This window comes from Lutra lutra, chromosome 2, assembly GCF_902655055.1.
Source record: "Lutra lutra chromosome 2, mLutLut1.2, whole genome shotgun sequence".
In the NCBI taxonomy this organism is placed as follows: domain Eukaryota; kingdom Metazoa; phylum Chordata; class Mammalia; order Carnivora; family Mustelidae; genus Lutra; species Lutra lutra.
In genome coordinates this window covers 88961733-88976044 of record NC_062279.1, presented here as the reverse complement: position 1 = coordinate 88976044, position 14312 = coordinate 88961733, and the positions used below count along the sequence as shown (strand labels likewise).

The 14312-nt window shown below is 42.4% G+C and overlaps 1 protein-coding gene and 1 long non-coding RNA gene across 6 annotated transcripts; one reads left to right on the top strand and one right to left on the bottom strand.

Moving 5' to 3' along the window:
* Positions 1 to 3004: 3004 nt before the first annotated feature.
* Positions 3005 to 9154, bottom strand: LOC125093143 (uncharacterized). 2 transcript variants are annotated; one of them, XR_007125161.1, is made up of 3 exons: positions 8826 to 9154; positions 8259 to 8307; positions 3005 to 3060 (listed from the first exon to the last, which is right to left on the bottom strand). It is a non-coding gene; the product is annotated as an uncharacterized LOC125093143 (long non-coding RNA). The 2 variants fall into 2 exon arrangements; XR_007125162.1 differs by lacking the exon at positions 3005 to 3060 and adding an exon at positions 6052 to 6117 and having other exon boundaries at positions 8826 to 9150.
* Position 9155: 1 nt separating this feature from the next.
* C2H4orf36 (chromosome 2 C4orf36 homolog) lies at positions 9156 to 13715 on the top strand. Of its 4 annotated transcripts, none has more exons than XM_047717915.1 (5): positions 9156 to 9207; positions 9244 to 9420; positions 9865 to 10001; positions 13085 to 13239; positions 13473 to 13715. In XM_047717915.1, exons 3-5 carry the CDS (start codon positions 9937 to 9939, stop codon positions 13604 to 13606), a joined length of 354 nt encoding a protein of 117 aa, XP_047573871.1. In that variant the 5' UTR covers positions 9156 to 9207; positions 9244 to 9420; positions 9865 to 9936; the 3' UTR covers positions 13607 to 13715. The 4 variants fall into 4 exon arrangements, with proteins under 4 accessions (XP_047573871.1, XP_047573870.1, XP_047573872.1 ...); XM_047717914.1 differs by having other exon boundaries at positions 9244 to 9468; positions 13473 to 13695; XM_047717916.1 differs by lacking the exons at positions 9156 to 9207; positions 9244 to 9420 and adding an exon at positions 9486 to 9506 and having other exon boundaries at positions 13473 to 13695.
* Positions 13716 to 14312: the final 597 nt, after the last annotated feature.

Below are 14312 nucleotides of genomic sequence, written 5' to 3'. Positions count from 1 at the left end.
TCCAGATCTTTCCTTATACTTCTCTTTATCTCTTTCTCATGTAGGAGTCAGCTAGCCTATTGTGTTAATTACCTATTGGTGTAACAAATTAGTCCCAATTTAGTGTCTTAAAATACCCAGGTTATCTCAAAGATTCTGTGGGCCGGGAATTTGAGGGCAGCTTAGTTGGATGTCTGTGGCTCAGTGTCTCTCATGAGGTTATAATTAAGATGTATGCAAGGGCTACGGTCATCTAAAAGCTTGACTCAGGATGGAGGATCTCTTTCTAAGATGGCTCACTCATACAGCTGTTGACTTGAGGCCCGACTTCCTCGCTCCATGGTCTTTCTGTAGGTCTGCTCAACATGGTGGCTGGCTTCTCCCAAAGACAGTGATCTGAAGGTAGCCATAGTGCCTTTTCTGACAAGAGTCTCTGAGGCCTACACTGTCACTTTTATTTTATTCTATTTGTTAGAAGAGGGTTGCACTCAAGGAGAGGAGACTAAAGCACTCTCACTACACACACACACACACACACACACACACACACACACACACATGCATGCACACAAACCATGTTAACTATTAACTATGTGGGGTGGTGGATTATCTCAACCTTGGTAATCATTTTATTTTATTTGAGTTTTTAAAATTTTTTCAAATATTTTATTTATTTATTTGAGATAGAGAGTGGAGCGAGAGAGCAGGAGCAGAGGAGTAGAGGGAGAGGGGGAAGCAGGCTCTCCACTGAGCAGGAAGCCAGATGTGGGGTCGGATCCCCAAACCCTGGGATCATGACCTGAGCTGAAGGCAGAGGGTTAACTGACTGAGCCACCCTGAGACACCCAGGTGTCCCCTGGTAATCATTTTACACTGTACATGCGTAGCAAATCATTACATTGTACACTTTAAATATATATAGTAATATTAGCCAATTTTCTCTCAATATAATAAAAAAAGAACCTATCTTGGAAAATCAAGCAGATGGAAAAAGGATTAAGGAGTAAAATTCACAGACAGTTTTATCATTAGGAAGTCAGTGTTTATGCAAGTCCAAAAAGTTCTACACTTTGAAATAACTTCTCTTAAATCCTGAATTTAAGTAGATTGTGATTTAATGTCTATGGGGGCTTACAGACCTTCCAATTTTAGATTTTGGCTTAAAAAGGGCATCTTAATTCTTTCAAGATGACTTTAACAACTGACAGAAAGGGTGGTGATAATTTCTTTTTCCACATTTCTCTAAGCTGAGAATGTATACTTTTCATAATTGACGTATATCTTCACGGGAAAAGAGAGCCTTACTTGTTTTTACTTTTTGTATTGAACAATAATTGACATGTGCAACTTAGTGACTTGATATTTATATACACTAAGAAATGGTCACCACGGTACATCTAGTTACTATCTGTCACCATATAGTTTTTACAATATTATCGACTATATTCCCATTGTTGTACTTCTCATCCCTGTGGATCATTTATTTTATAACTAGAAGATCATTAACCTTCCTCTCTTTTTTTGTTCACACCCCCTGTTCTCTTCTTCTCTGGCAACAAACACTTCATTCTTTATATCTGAGTCTGTTTCTGTTTTGCTTTGCTTCTTCATTTGCTTTATATTTAGATTGTACATATAAGTGAAATCATATGGTATTTGTCTTTGTATGAATTATTTCACATAGCAGAGTACACTTTAGGTCTATCCATGTGGTTGCGATTGACAAGATTTTATTCTTTTTTATGGCTGTGTAATATTCTATTCTATATATATACATATGTATGTATATGTATATACATACCACATTTTCTTTATCCATTCATCTACTGATGGATGACTTTTCCTATCTTGAATATTGTCAATAGTGCTGCAATAAACATAGGGGGTGCATATGTCTTTTTTAGTGTTTTCATTTTCTTTGGCTAAATATCCAGAAGTGGAATTGCTGGATCATATGGTATTTCTACTTTTAATTTTTTGAGGAGCCTCCATATTGTTTTCCACAGTGGGTGCACCAATGTACATTCCCACAAAAGAGTTTCCTTTTCTCCTCTTCCTTGTCAACACTTGTAATTTCTTATCTTTTTTTTCCCTTGTCTTTTTGACACTAGCCATTCTGACCCTTGTTGGGTGATACCTCATTGAGGTTTTGATTTGCACTTCCCTGATGGTTAGTGATATTTAGTATCTTTGTGTCTGCTGGCTATCTGGATGTCTTCTATGAAAAAATGTGTATTCAGAGCCCCTGTCTGTTTTTTGGAAAAAGATTTATTTATTTATTTTAGTAAAGTTGGGGGGAGAGGGGGAGGGAACGAGAGTCCCAAGCAGACTCCACCTTGAATGCAGAGCCCGACACAGGGCTTGATCTCACATCCCTGAGATCACAACCTGAGCCGAAACCAAGAGTCAGATGCTTAACTAACTGTACCTCCCAGGTGACCTCTCTGTCCATTTTTTAATTGTTTGTTTTTCTGATATTGAGTTCTATGAGCTCTTTTTTTTTTAAAAGATTTATTTATTTATTTATTTATTTGACAGACAGAGATCACAAGTAGGCAGAGAGGCAGGCAGAGAGAGAGGAAGGGAAGCAGGCTCCCTGCTGAGCAGAGAGCCCGACGCGGGACTCGATCTCAGGACCCTGAGATCATGACCTGAGCTGAAGGCAGTGGCTTAACCCACTGAGCCACCCAGGCGCCCATGTTCTATGAGCTCTTTATATATTTTGGATGTTAACCATGTATGGGATATATATAATTTACAAACATCTTTTACCATTCAGTAGACTGTCTTTTTGTTTTGTTGATGGTTTCCTTTGCTTTGCAAAAGCTTTTCAGTTTGATGTAGTCAAAATAGTTTATTTTTGCTTTTGCTGTTTTTGCCTCTGGAGATAGATCTAAAAAAATATTGCTAAAAGTGATGTCACAGAGTTTACCTCCTATGTTTTCTTCTAGGAATTTTATGGTTTCAGGTCTTACATTTAAGTCTTTAATCATTTTGAATTTATTTTTGTATATGGTGTAAAAAAGTGGTTCAGTTTCATTCTTTTTGCATGTTGCTGTGAAAAACTCTAAAAGAGCTTTTCTTACAAATGGGGGTGGGGGGAAAGAGGGACAAATTTTAAACTATGGGGCCAATCACAAAGCTTTGCATACAGAAAGTGCTCGATAGATGTGTGTTAAATTGGCTTGAATCTAATTGAACGAAAGCTTATGATGAACTATGAACCACTGAGATGAATAAAATTAAAAGGACTATATGGATATCATAAGCCAGGGATATAAATCTTCAAAAAAAGAAGGATAGGGCAAATAAACTTGATAGCCTATATGAACTTTAATGAATTCTTTCCTATTTACCTATTTTTAAGTAATGTCTATGCCCAATATGGGGTTTGAACTTATGATCCCAAGATCAAGAGTCACATGTTCTACCTACTGAACCAGCCAGGCACCCTGAACTTTAATGAATTCTTTACATAAATATGTCAAAATACGAAATAGGTAAATTTATTAAAAGTCATTTGCTAACTAATTAACAACTTAGCACTGTAATTACATGAAAGATTTAGAGTCATGGAATCAATCATAAAAATATTTTGGGGAATTACTGGTTTGGTTTCATAAATGACACAAAGGCTTAGACACTTTTCATATTTATAAAGGGTCTCTAACCTAGGTTTTCTTTATTTCTAGTTAGACCTCTTCTATCAGAGCATATTACCTCTTCATCTGGTATGTATCTCCTCAGGAAAAAGCTCAATTGATTCAATTTATTATTTACTTGAAAAATCAATAAAATGTGACTAATTTTAACAAATATTTAATGAATAACTGGAGATCTCATCTTAATTTTCTTATTGTTCCTACTTCCCTAGTTATTATAAATTAGCATGAAATTGAAATGCCAACTGGACTAAAGTAGGTAAGTCCTTTGTTTAAATTAGTACTTTGTAAGGTGACATTGTAACACTTCAAAGCCCTCATATATTACGATGTGTAAAGAAATACCTTTCTTCCTGTTCTTACAACTTACGCCTTATGCCCGCACAGTGGAGCGATTCCAGTGTAGCTGTCGGGGGCTAGCTATCCTGATGCGATCTGCTCCATGGCAGATGCAGGTTCATGGTGCCTGCCAGGGAATCAGCCAGGGGATCCTTACTGCTCTAGACTTTGTTCTGGGGAGAATCCTAGGCTGTAAATCGCATGCCATAGTATTGGATTAGGTAATAGATTCTGACCTGCTTTGTCTCCCAAAGAACAGGAGTTTATCAACTGGGCACCTGGGAAATTGTAATTTATACCTCTAAGGAGAGCAGAGGAGTCTGGACAACTAACTGTGGCTATTATTTTCTGTATGTACAGAAACCTACTCTGTTGGGGGGCCTGGGTGGCTCAGTCGGTTAAGCATCTGTCTTGGGCTCATGTAATGGTCCCAGGAGCCTGGCCAGGATGGAGCCCCAAGTTGGGTTCCCTGCTCAGCAGGGAGTCTGCTTCTTCCTTCCCCTCTGCTGCTCCCCCTGCTTATGCTCTCTTTCTCAAATAAATAAATAAAATCTAAAAAAAAAAAAAAAGAAACCTATTCTGTCAATTTCAAATAAAATGGGCAGGTTGTCAATGTTATTGGAGAGATGCAATGGACATTTCAGGGACAGAGGGATATATAGTTCAGTCAGGAGATCCAGAGAACTCAAAGGAAGTATAGGTCAGGAGTGAAATTGACCTGGGCTAAATTAGGTTCTGCAGTTTACTAGTTGTGTAATTGTAAGCAAGTCATTTAGTAGCCCTATAAACCCTTTTCTTCCTTAACTGTCCTAGGGAAACTATTATCTTCTTCTCCACTAAACTGTGAGGTTCAGATTGCAGGGAGAAGAATGATTGCTGGCATGCAGTAGGTGCCCGAAATATTTTGTTCATCTATGCATGATGAGAAATTAAAAGAATATTTGAAAAGGGCAGTTACAAAAATATTTACAAGTTTATACCTTAAAACCTTGCCTTAATTACAATTCTGGGAAAATGTACAGTATGGTACAGAGAAAAAGATCAGAATTGCATAGTCTTGGTCAAGTTCTGTGACTTTGGAAAATTTTTCCTGCTTAAGGTGCCTCAGTTTTTACTTCTCTAATATCCCTAAAAATCACACCACTAAATTTATAATAGCAAAAATGGTTATGATAATTAAGTGAGGCAATGTGTAGGAAGTACCTTGAACAGTGCCCCAAATGCAGTAAACACACTACTATTGCTTTTTTGTTGCATTACAAGATTGTTAACCTCATCTCTTTGCATACCTGTTTGTACCTCAGTTCTAACAGTAGGTGGCAGCAATGCTCTCTTAATCAATTTGAATGAACACTGCCAATTTTTTGGAATAATTAGTGAAGGCTTACTGTGTGTAGGGCACCAGAAAAGCAGGGGGATAGAGATCATAAAGAAAAGAATGGAAGGGAGGAGGAGGAAAGAAGAAACAGGGGGTGGGTGGGAGACAAAGAAATGTTTAGAAATGATGTGATAATTCAAAAGAAAATACTAAAATAGTCTTTATGGGCGTGGAGCAAGAACCAGATCTCAATTGGACAGCCTTCTACCTTATAGGATTTAATGTTACTTAAAAAATATATTTTATTTATTTATTTGACACAGAGAGATCACAAGTAGGCAGAGAGGCAGGCAGAGAGAGAGAGAGAGAGAGAGAGAGGAGGAAGCAGGTTCCCCGCCCAGCAGAGAGCCCGACGTGGGACTTGATCCCAGGACCCTGGGATCATGACCCGAGCTGTAGGCAGAGGCTCAACTCACTGAGCCACCCAGGCGCCCCTGTTATTTTTGTTTTTAAAGACATGTGGGAGAGTGGTATTTACCATATATTTTCTGTGTTGACAATTTTTTTTTAAATTTTATTTATTTATTTGACAGAGATCACAAGTAGGCAGAGAGGCAGGCAGAGAGAGAGAGAGGAGGAAGCAGGCTCCCTGCTGAGCAGAGAGCCCGATGTGGGGCTTGATCCCAGGACCCTGAGATCATGACCCGAGCTGAAGGCAGAGGCCTCAAGCCACTGAGCCACCCAGGCGCCCCATGTGTTGACAATTTTTAAGTCTCTCTTAACTGGTCCTAGATGAGATTTTAGCTGCCCAGAAGGAATCTATAAAGCATAAGGTGTTTTACCCTTCATTTTTATCAAATTATTAATCTCAATTATAAAAATATAGCTATTTTCCTCTGTGTAACATACTCCTTCTACAATAAGACACTTAGTGTATATTAGTTATCTGCTGCTCTGTAACAAATAGTCTAAAGGTGGGTGGCTTAAAATGATAAGCATTCATTTTCATATTTTCTGAGGGCCAGGAATACTGGAGCGGCTTAGTTAGGTGGTTCTCACTCAGGGTCTCCCATGAAGTTTCAGTGAAGACATCAGCTGGGGCTGCAGTCATCTGAAAGCTTGATGGAGGCTTGGAGGATCTGCTTCCAAGCTGGCTCACTCACGTGGGTGGTGGCAAGAGGCCTCAGCACCTCACCGGTTGTTGGTTAGAGGCCTCTATCCCTTTGCCTGTGAGTTTCTCCATAAGATGGCTTGAGAGTGCCCTAACATGGCATCTGATCTCTTCTAGGGTCTCTCTTGGATTTTCTCACTAGATCCAAGAGAGACCACAAGAAGGAAGCCACAATACCGTTTATGACTTGGTTTCAGAAGTCATACTCTGAAACTTCTACTGTATTTGTTCAAAATGAGTCACCTAGGAAGTAACTAAACACTATTCTCAGGAATCATATACAGGAAGCGAGGTTCAAAAATGGAGAAATCACAGGCTGTCTAATCTCTCTTAGTGGGGCCATGGACATATATATCATCCTCTCCCTGGAGCTTAATTTCTTCCTCCATAAAAAGAGAACAGCCGGGACGCCTGGGTGGCTCAGTTGGTTAAGCGGCTGCCTTCAGCTCAGGTCATGATCCCAGCGTCCTGGGATCGAGTCCCACATCGGGCTCCTTGCTCAGCGGGGAGCCTGCTTCTCCCTCTGCCTCTGCCTACCACTCTGTCTGCCTGTGCTCATGCTCGCTCCCTCTCTCTCTCTCTCTCTCTCTTTCTAACAAATAAATAAATAAATAAAATCTTAAAAAAAAAAAAAAAAAAAAGAGAACAGCCATAGCATCTTGAGCCACAACTCTAAAGTGGCTATTCTCTGCTCCATCTAGGTGTGATTTCAGTTAGCAACTTGGTCTCTATTTTTTCATCTCTAAAATGAAATGATCTTAGACAGTGGCTTTCACACTTTTTAGACCCATTGTGAGAACTATATTTTATATTGAAACTGCATACGCGCAGGCATGAAAAAGAGTCCATATGGATAACAAAAAAGTAAGTTCCACAAAACAATACTTATTCTCATGATGTACTCACATTCACTAGCCTCTGCCCCATTCTATGTTAATTTGTTTGAAAAAAATTCAGTTCAAGATCTACGCATTGATGTTACAGCCCATTGAAGGGTTCAACATTCCTTGTGTTAAAAGCTAACACCCACTCTCACTCCTTGAGGCTCCCTTTTCAATGGTATTAGAACAGAAATGTTAAAGAGTGAAGGAGTCCTCACCTTCTAATTTTGGGGAAGCAAAATGCACCTTCAAACGGGGTTCAAGCCGGGGCGCCTGGGTGGCTCAGTGGGTTAAAGCCTCTGCCTTCGGCTTGGGTCATGATGCCAGGGTCCTGGATTGAGCCCCACATCGGGCTCTCTGCTCTGGGGCAAGCCTGCTTCCCCCCTCTCACACTGCTTGCCTCTCTGCCTACTTGTGATCTCTCTCTGTCAAATAAATTAAAAAAAAGGGGGGGGGTGGTTCAAGCCTACCAGCCTATCCTAATGGGCCGGGAGCTAGTATCAGAGGCTTCTTGTCAGGGTGGAAAGGGTACCGTGTTTAGCTTCAAAAGCTGGCCCTGTCGGGGCGCCTGGGTGGCTCAGTGGGTTAAGCCGCTGCCTTCGGCTCAGGTCATGATCCCAGGTCCTGGGTTCGAGCCCCACATCGGGCTTTCTGCTCAGCAGGGAGCCTGCTTCCTCCTCTCTCTGCCTGCCTCTCTGCCTACTTGTGATTTCTCTCTGTCAAATAAATAAATAAAATCTTCAAAAAAAAAAAAAAAAAAAGCTGGCCCTGCGACTCATGAGCTCTGCCACCTCAGGCAGTCCCTTAACCTGAGTTCATTCCTCCCTTCCATAATTGGAATAGTAAGTATCCCTTGCCTATCTCATAAAGTTGTTAGCAGGCACAAAATGAGACAATTAGTCACTTACCATGTTGGCAGAGAAATGACAGACATGATCTTTATTCCTCACAAGGACCCTGCAAGATACAGAGTATGACACTTGTTTTACAGATGGAGAAATTGAGGATTAGAGAATTTACACAGGCAAGACCTTAAAGTTAGCGAGTGGCAGAACTAGAGTGCCAAGTCCGTTCTGACTCCCAAGACCTATGGGAAGGAGGCATGCTATCTTCATTTGACGTTTAAGTGGTGACCATCGGACGTATTAAAATACAGATTCATCCTGAATCACTTCAGTATAATGACTTCATAAACTGGCCCATGAGTCGACCTTTTCTAATCTGTCATGTCCTGACCACGACAACACGTAACTTATCACAGGTAGGCTTGGGGCTTTTTCGCGTTTCTAGCTGCCTTGACCCACCAGGGACAGCGAACATTGACAATACCGCCTCGCTCACGCTGAACACGTCAGCACTGAGCACATTTCTGTAAGCGGTACCCCCAAATGGTCCCCACAACTAATTCCCCGGGTCGCTTCAGTACAATTCCCTGACATTTAAAAGTGTCATTTTCAGAGAAAGGCCTAGCTTACATCTCTTTCGTTCCCAAGTTTTGTTCCGTCAAGGGTGTGCGAGCCTTGGCCGCTTAACCCGAGGGCCCCCGCGGGACCCTGTCCCGGGCTTGGCTCCCTTAGGCCCCGGCGGGCGGGACTGGCACCACAAAGCCCTTTATTGAAGCCTCCGCGTGACGCGAGGCACCCGGCTCCTGGGCGCTGCCCGCAACTCGGGAGCGAGCAGGACGGAGGCGTGTGCCCGCGGCGCGGGCCCGCAGCTGTGCGCGGCAATGGGCGCCTAATTGGGCGCGCGCTCCGAAACCAGCGAGTGCGGATAATCAGGCGCGGGCGCCCGCTCCCCCTCCCGGGATCCCAGAGACCCGCCCTCGAGGCCCCGGCTGACTGGGCGTGCCGGCCGCGCGTGGGGTGGGGTTGGGAGGAGGGGTGGGGTTGGGAGGGGGGTGGGGTTGGGAGGAGGGGCGGGGCGCCGGCGTGGGAAGGGGCGCTGGGAGGTCCTGCCCCTCCGCCCTCCGCCTCGGGCTCTGCAGGCGGCCGAGGCTCCACCCGCTTCCTGGAGCCGGGTCCCGCTCCGAACTGCGCCCCGGGGCGGCGGGGAGGTTCGCTCCTCCGAAGGGTGGGGGCGAGGAGGGTGGTAGGGGTTCCTACAGTGGGCCGCTTCCGGGTAAGCTGAGATTTCGGAAAAAGGGAAAACCCGGGAAGGTCGGCATTCCTTTAAAGGGCTCGGGCGGGGAACGGGAAGTTCCCGTGTTCGCAGAGCCTTTCGTCGCTTAACGTTGCCCAAGTCCGACACGTTTGGGTGCGGTGTTGGAGCCAGTTTGGCAGGTTGGGCAGTGACGGAATGCCGATGCTGTTAACTTGGCTTTTTCTCCGTCCTCGGTAAGAAAGGATCAAATGAGTTCATGGAAAATGAAAGAGAACACGGTTGTACCTTAGGGGTTCAGCTTCAAGGAATATTTGTTAGGGATGTTCTGACATCCAGAAATGCTCTTTCTAAATCTTTTTATTGTGTGGGTATTAAAGTGAAAGCCATTAATTCTGAGAGTTGCAAACATTACAGGTAAAGCGAACAGAATATGCCAGTCATTCCATCCGGCACCTATGTTAGGAAATTGGACCGTGGTGATTCACCATGGCTTACGGCTTGCCAAGAAAGAACACAGTGAAAACCATATTGCGGGGCAGTTGTTATAACGTGTAAGTATTTTCATCACTGTGAGCATTGACTGGGGGTCGGGAGTGTCCTTGGTAAAATAAAAGTACCGGAAGCCTTATGTTCCCCATGAGATACCGGGCTAGGCGGTTTCAGTTATCTGAATAGTGATTTTTAAAGGGAAATGCTTTTTTTTTTTTAAGATCTTTACTTATTTATTTGACAGAAAGAGATCACAAGTAGGCAGAGAGGCAGGCAGAGAGAGAGGGGCGCGGGGGTGAGGGGGAGCAGGCTCCCCGCTGAGCAGAGAGCCGGATGTGGGGCTCCACCCCAGGACCCTGAGATCATGACCTGAGCCAAGGCAGAGGCTTAACCCAGGGAGCCACCCAGGTGTTCCTAATGGGAAATGCTTTTTTTTTTTTTTAAAGATTTATTTATTTATTTGATGGAGAGAGAGAGAGATCGCAAGCAGGCAGAGAGGCAGGCAGAGAGAGAGGGGGAGAAGCAGGCTCCCTGCTGAGCAGAGAGCCCGATGCGGGGCTCGATTCCAGGACCCTGAGATCATGACCTGAGCCAAGGCAGAGGCTTAACCCACTGAGCCACCCAGGCGCCCCGGGAAATGCTTTTAATAAGAATTTATAAATCATCTTACTTGGTCTTTACAACAAAACAACACAGACTGAGGTTCGGAGAAGTGGGTTGATCAAAATCACACAGTCATGAAGTAAACAAGTGACAGGGATGGAAGTCTGTGTTCTTACTCGGAAGTAATATCTACTACTGTCAATACGTTAAAATTCCTCTGTAGAGAGTGTAAATCTACCTAAAAATGTCAGGTATATCTCCCCCCACCCCCTTAGGTTTTTTTTTTTTTTTTTTCCAAATTATTTACTTGAGAGTGACAGGGAGAACAATCGAGTACAAGCAGGGGGGAGCTATGAACTTTGCTCCCTCTCCCACCATTTCTTGTGTAGCCTAATGGGTAAGACCTCAGATTCTAGAGTCTGACTTTCTGGGTTCAAATCCTAAACCCATGAGCACAACAGCCTTGTGATCTTGAGCAAGTTGTTCTACTCCTGTTTCCTAATCCTTCAAATGAACATAATAATAATACCTGCCTACCTCACAGGGTTGCTGTGGCAATTAAAAATGTTCATATAGGCAAACTGATTAAAATAGTGCCCAGCATACAGCAAATGCTAGATAAAAATTAGGTGTTTTATTCCTCATCTTTCAAAATCAACATATAAGGATAAACCTCATTCTTTCATTCTGTGTATGTACCACAGTGTGTTTAACTAGGCTCTTCCTGTGTGCTATTATTAAGTCTATTTTGTGAGATTTTTTGGACAAAGAATGCTTCAGTGAACATTCTTACAAATGCGTCTTTGTGTCCTTGTTCAAATGCATTTATAAGAATTGTAGACTTCAAGTCCTTCCTTAAAGTTAGATGATGAAGTGGCAAGGAAGCTGGAGGAGGAAAACAAGTAGACCCATGTACAGAACACTCTCATTTCCCTGATTTGTACCAAAGCAGGTCTTCTACCTTTCCTAGTGCATATGAACTCATATAGACTCTATGAGATGAGAAACATGTAGTTGATATTTTAAATTTCCAAACTAGAACATATAAAACAATTCATTTGAAGTTCATGGTGATTATTTTTAGTATTATAGTTTGGGATTTCCTCCCCTTCTCCATTTTTCTGAGGATTCTCTTGGTTCTAGTGCTTCTAAATATCTATTCCTAGGCTAAGTACCAGCTCTGATTCTTAATTAACTTCTGAGTCTCTGTTTCTTTGTCTACCTGCATGGTGGTTATAAAGATTGAAATAAGATCACACAATCAAAGCCTTTGTGTATGTCAAGCACCCTGCTCAATGCTTGATTATTCCCCTTTTCCCTTCCCTAATATGACCCTAATTGTGATCAGCCATAAAAGACTTGGAGCGTACAGTTCTTTCTTTCTTTTTTTTAATTTAAGATTTTATTTATTCATCTGTCAGAGAGAGAGAAAGAGCACAAGCAAGGGGAGAGGCAGGCAGAGGGAATAGCAGGCTCTCCACTGAGCAAGGAGCCTGATATGGGACTCAATTCCAAGACGATGAAATCATGACTGGAGCTCAAGGCAGATGATTAACCTACTAAGCCACCCAGGCATCCCAGAGCATACAGTTCTTAATCACATCCTCTTAAAAGAGATGGAAAGATTGGATTGACTGCAGGGAGGGTTTTTTTTTTTTTAAAGGATTTTATTTATTTATTTGACAGACAGAGATCACAAGTAGACAGAGAGGCAGGCAGAGGGAGAGAGGAGGAAGCAGGCTCCCTGCAGAGCAGAGAGCCTGATGTGGGGCTTGATCCCAGGACACCAGGATCACCACCTGAGCTGAAGGCAGAGGCTTTAACCCACTGAGCCACCCAGGTGCCCAGGGAGGCTATTTTTGAATAAAACTTCCTGCCATTAAAATTCATAATTTTTCAATATATCTCTATGTTAGAATATATGTATGTGTGTGTGTGTATTACGTTATACATTTATTTTATTTTTTTTAAAGATTTTATTTATTTGACAGAGATAGAGATCACAAGTATGCAGAGAGGCAGGCAGAGAGAAAGGGGGAAGCAGGCTCCCTGCCAAGCAGAGAGCCTGATGCGGGGCTCCATTCCAGGACCCTGGGATCATGACCTCAGCTGAAAGGCTTAACCCACTGAGCCATCCAGGTGCCCCTACATTATACATTTAATGTAAGGCTCTTTTTCCTGGCTAAATTTGCAACTCTGGAAAATCCCGAAATCTCCCCATAAGCGAAAATGTCTAGTGGAAAATAGAACTGAGAATTAAGATGTCTTCTGTATATCCCACAATAGATGCTCAGTAAATACTTTTTTTTTTTTTTTAAGATTTTTATTCATTTATTTGACAGAGAGAGATCACAAGCAGTCAGAGAGGCAGGCAGAGAGAGAGGAGGAAGCAGGCTCCCTGCCGAGCAGAGAGCCCGACGCGGGGCTTGATCCCAGGACCCTGAGACCATGACCTGAGCCGAAGGCAGCGGCTTAACCCACTGAGCCACCCAGGCGCCCCTCAGTAAATACTTTTTAATGAATTAATGAATTTTTGCTCCAGACAGGAACCTTGGGAACTTGCACTGCTTACAGAGACCTGGTACACGAACCTAGCCAACATCAAGTTGCCATTCTTGGGAGAAATTTCATTTGGTAGTCCTTTACACCTCAAAAAAACTAAAACCATTAAGAATGCTCTACTCCCTTCTGCAGAATGTAAGTTCTGTAAAAGCTACTTTAGCAAATAGCAAATTTTATCTGTGTTATTTTGCTTATTATCAGAGAAATGTTTAAATATACTCATTCACACCATACCCCTCATCTATGTAGCCCTTCTTGTTTAGTATCGAAGAATGTGAATTTTGCCGTGTGATTCAATGTTCATTTTTAATAATATTATGTCTGGTGAAAAAGGTCCGTTGGATTGCTCCATATATTTTATTTTCCAGCTATGAAACTTGAAAGGGAGTATGAAATGAAGCGCTTGAATCGCCTGAAATGTCAGGAGAATGTAGCTGAGGAAATTCAGCTTTCCCTAAGGGAAAGGCAAGTTGGTTTGAGAAGACCTCTTCCACCTAAGTGATATCATCTCGTAGTTGAACCTGTACTCAGTGCTTTCCACATCCAAAGGCAATGAAGGTCTCCAGCCTTTTGCTGTGTGAAGTTGGGTACAGACCTACAAATGTCCACTGATGGACGAGCCAGCTCCTGTGGGTTGGTGGACAGCTCTGATGGATCTTCTGTGTTCCTGCCACTTACTTCTTCCTTTGTATCACACGTGACAACACTGTAAGTAGATGAAAAAGTAGTTGGAATTAAGTCGTTTATGTGATTAGTCATTGTGATTTTTGTAAAATTGCACCAAGGGAGGAGGAAACTTGTCAGAGATATTATTTTGAATTTGCATCTTTGAGACACCAAAAAGGAGAGAGAAAAATTCTGTTTTTTTTTTTTTTTTAAGATTTTATTTTTCAGTAAACTTCATATCCAACATGGGGCTTGAACTCACAACCATGAGATCAAGCGTCACAGGTTCCAATGACAGAGCCAGCCAGGCATCCAGAGAAAAATTCTTCTAAACATGGTAGACTAAAAAATTTTATTTGGTTAAGAAAAATTTTAGGTTTCATTTTAGTAACTCTTTAGTTTCCAATGTTCAGTAACACATCAATTACTATTCTCATGCCATACTTTATTTTTATCTATCTATCTATCTATCTATCTATCTATCTAGGCTCCATGCCCAGCATGGAGCCCAGTGTGCAGCTTGAACTCACAACTCTGAGATC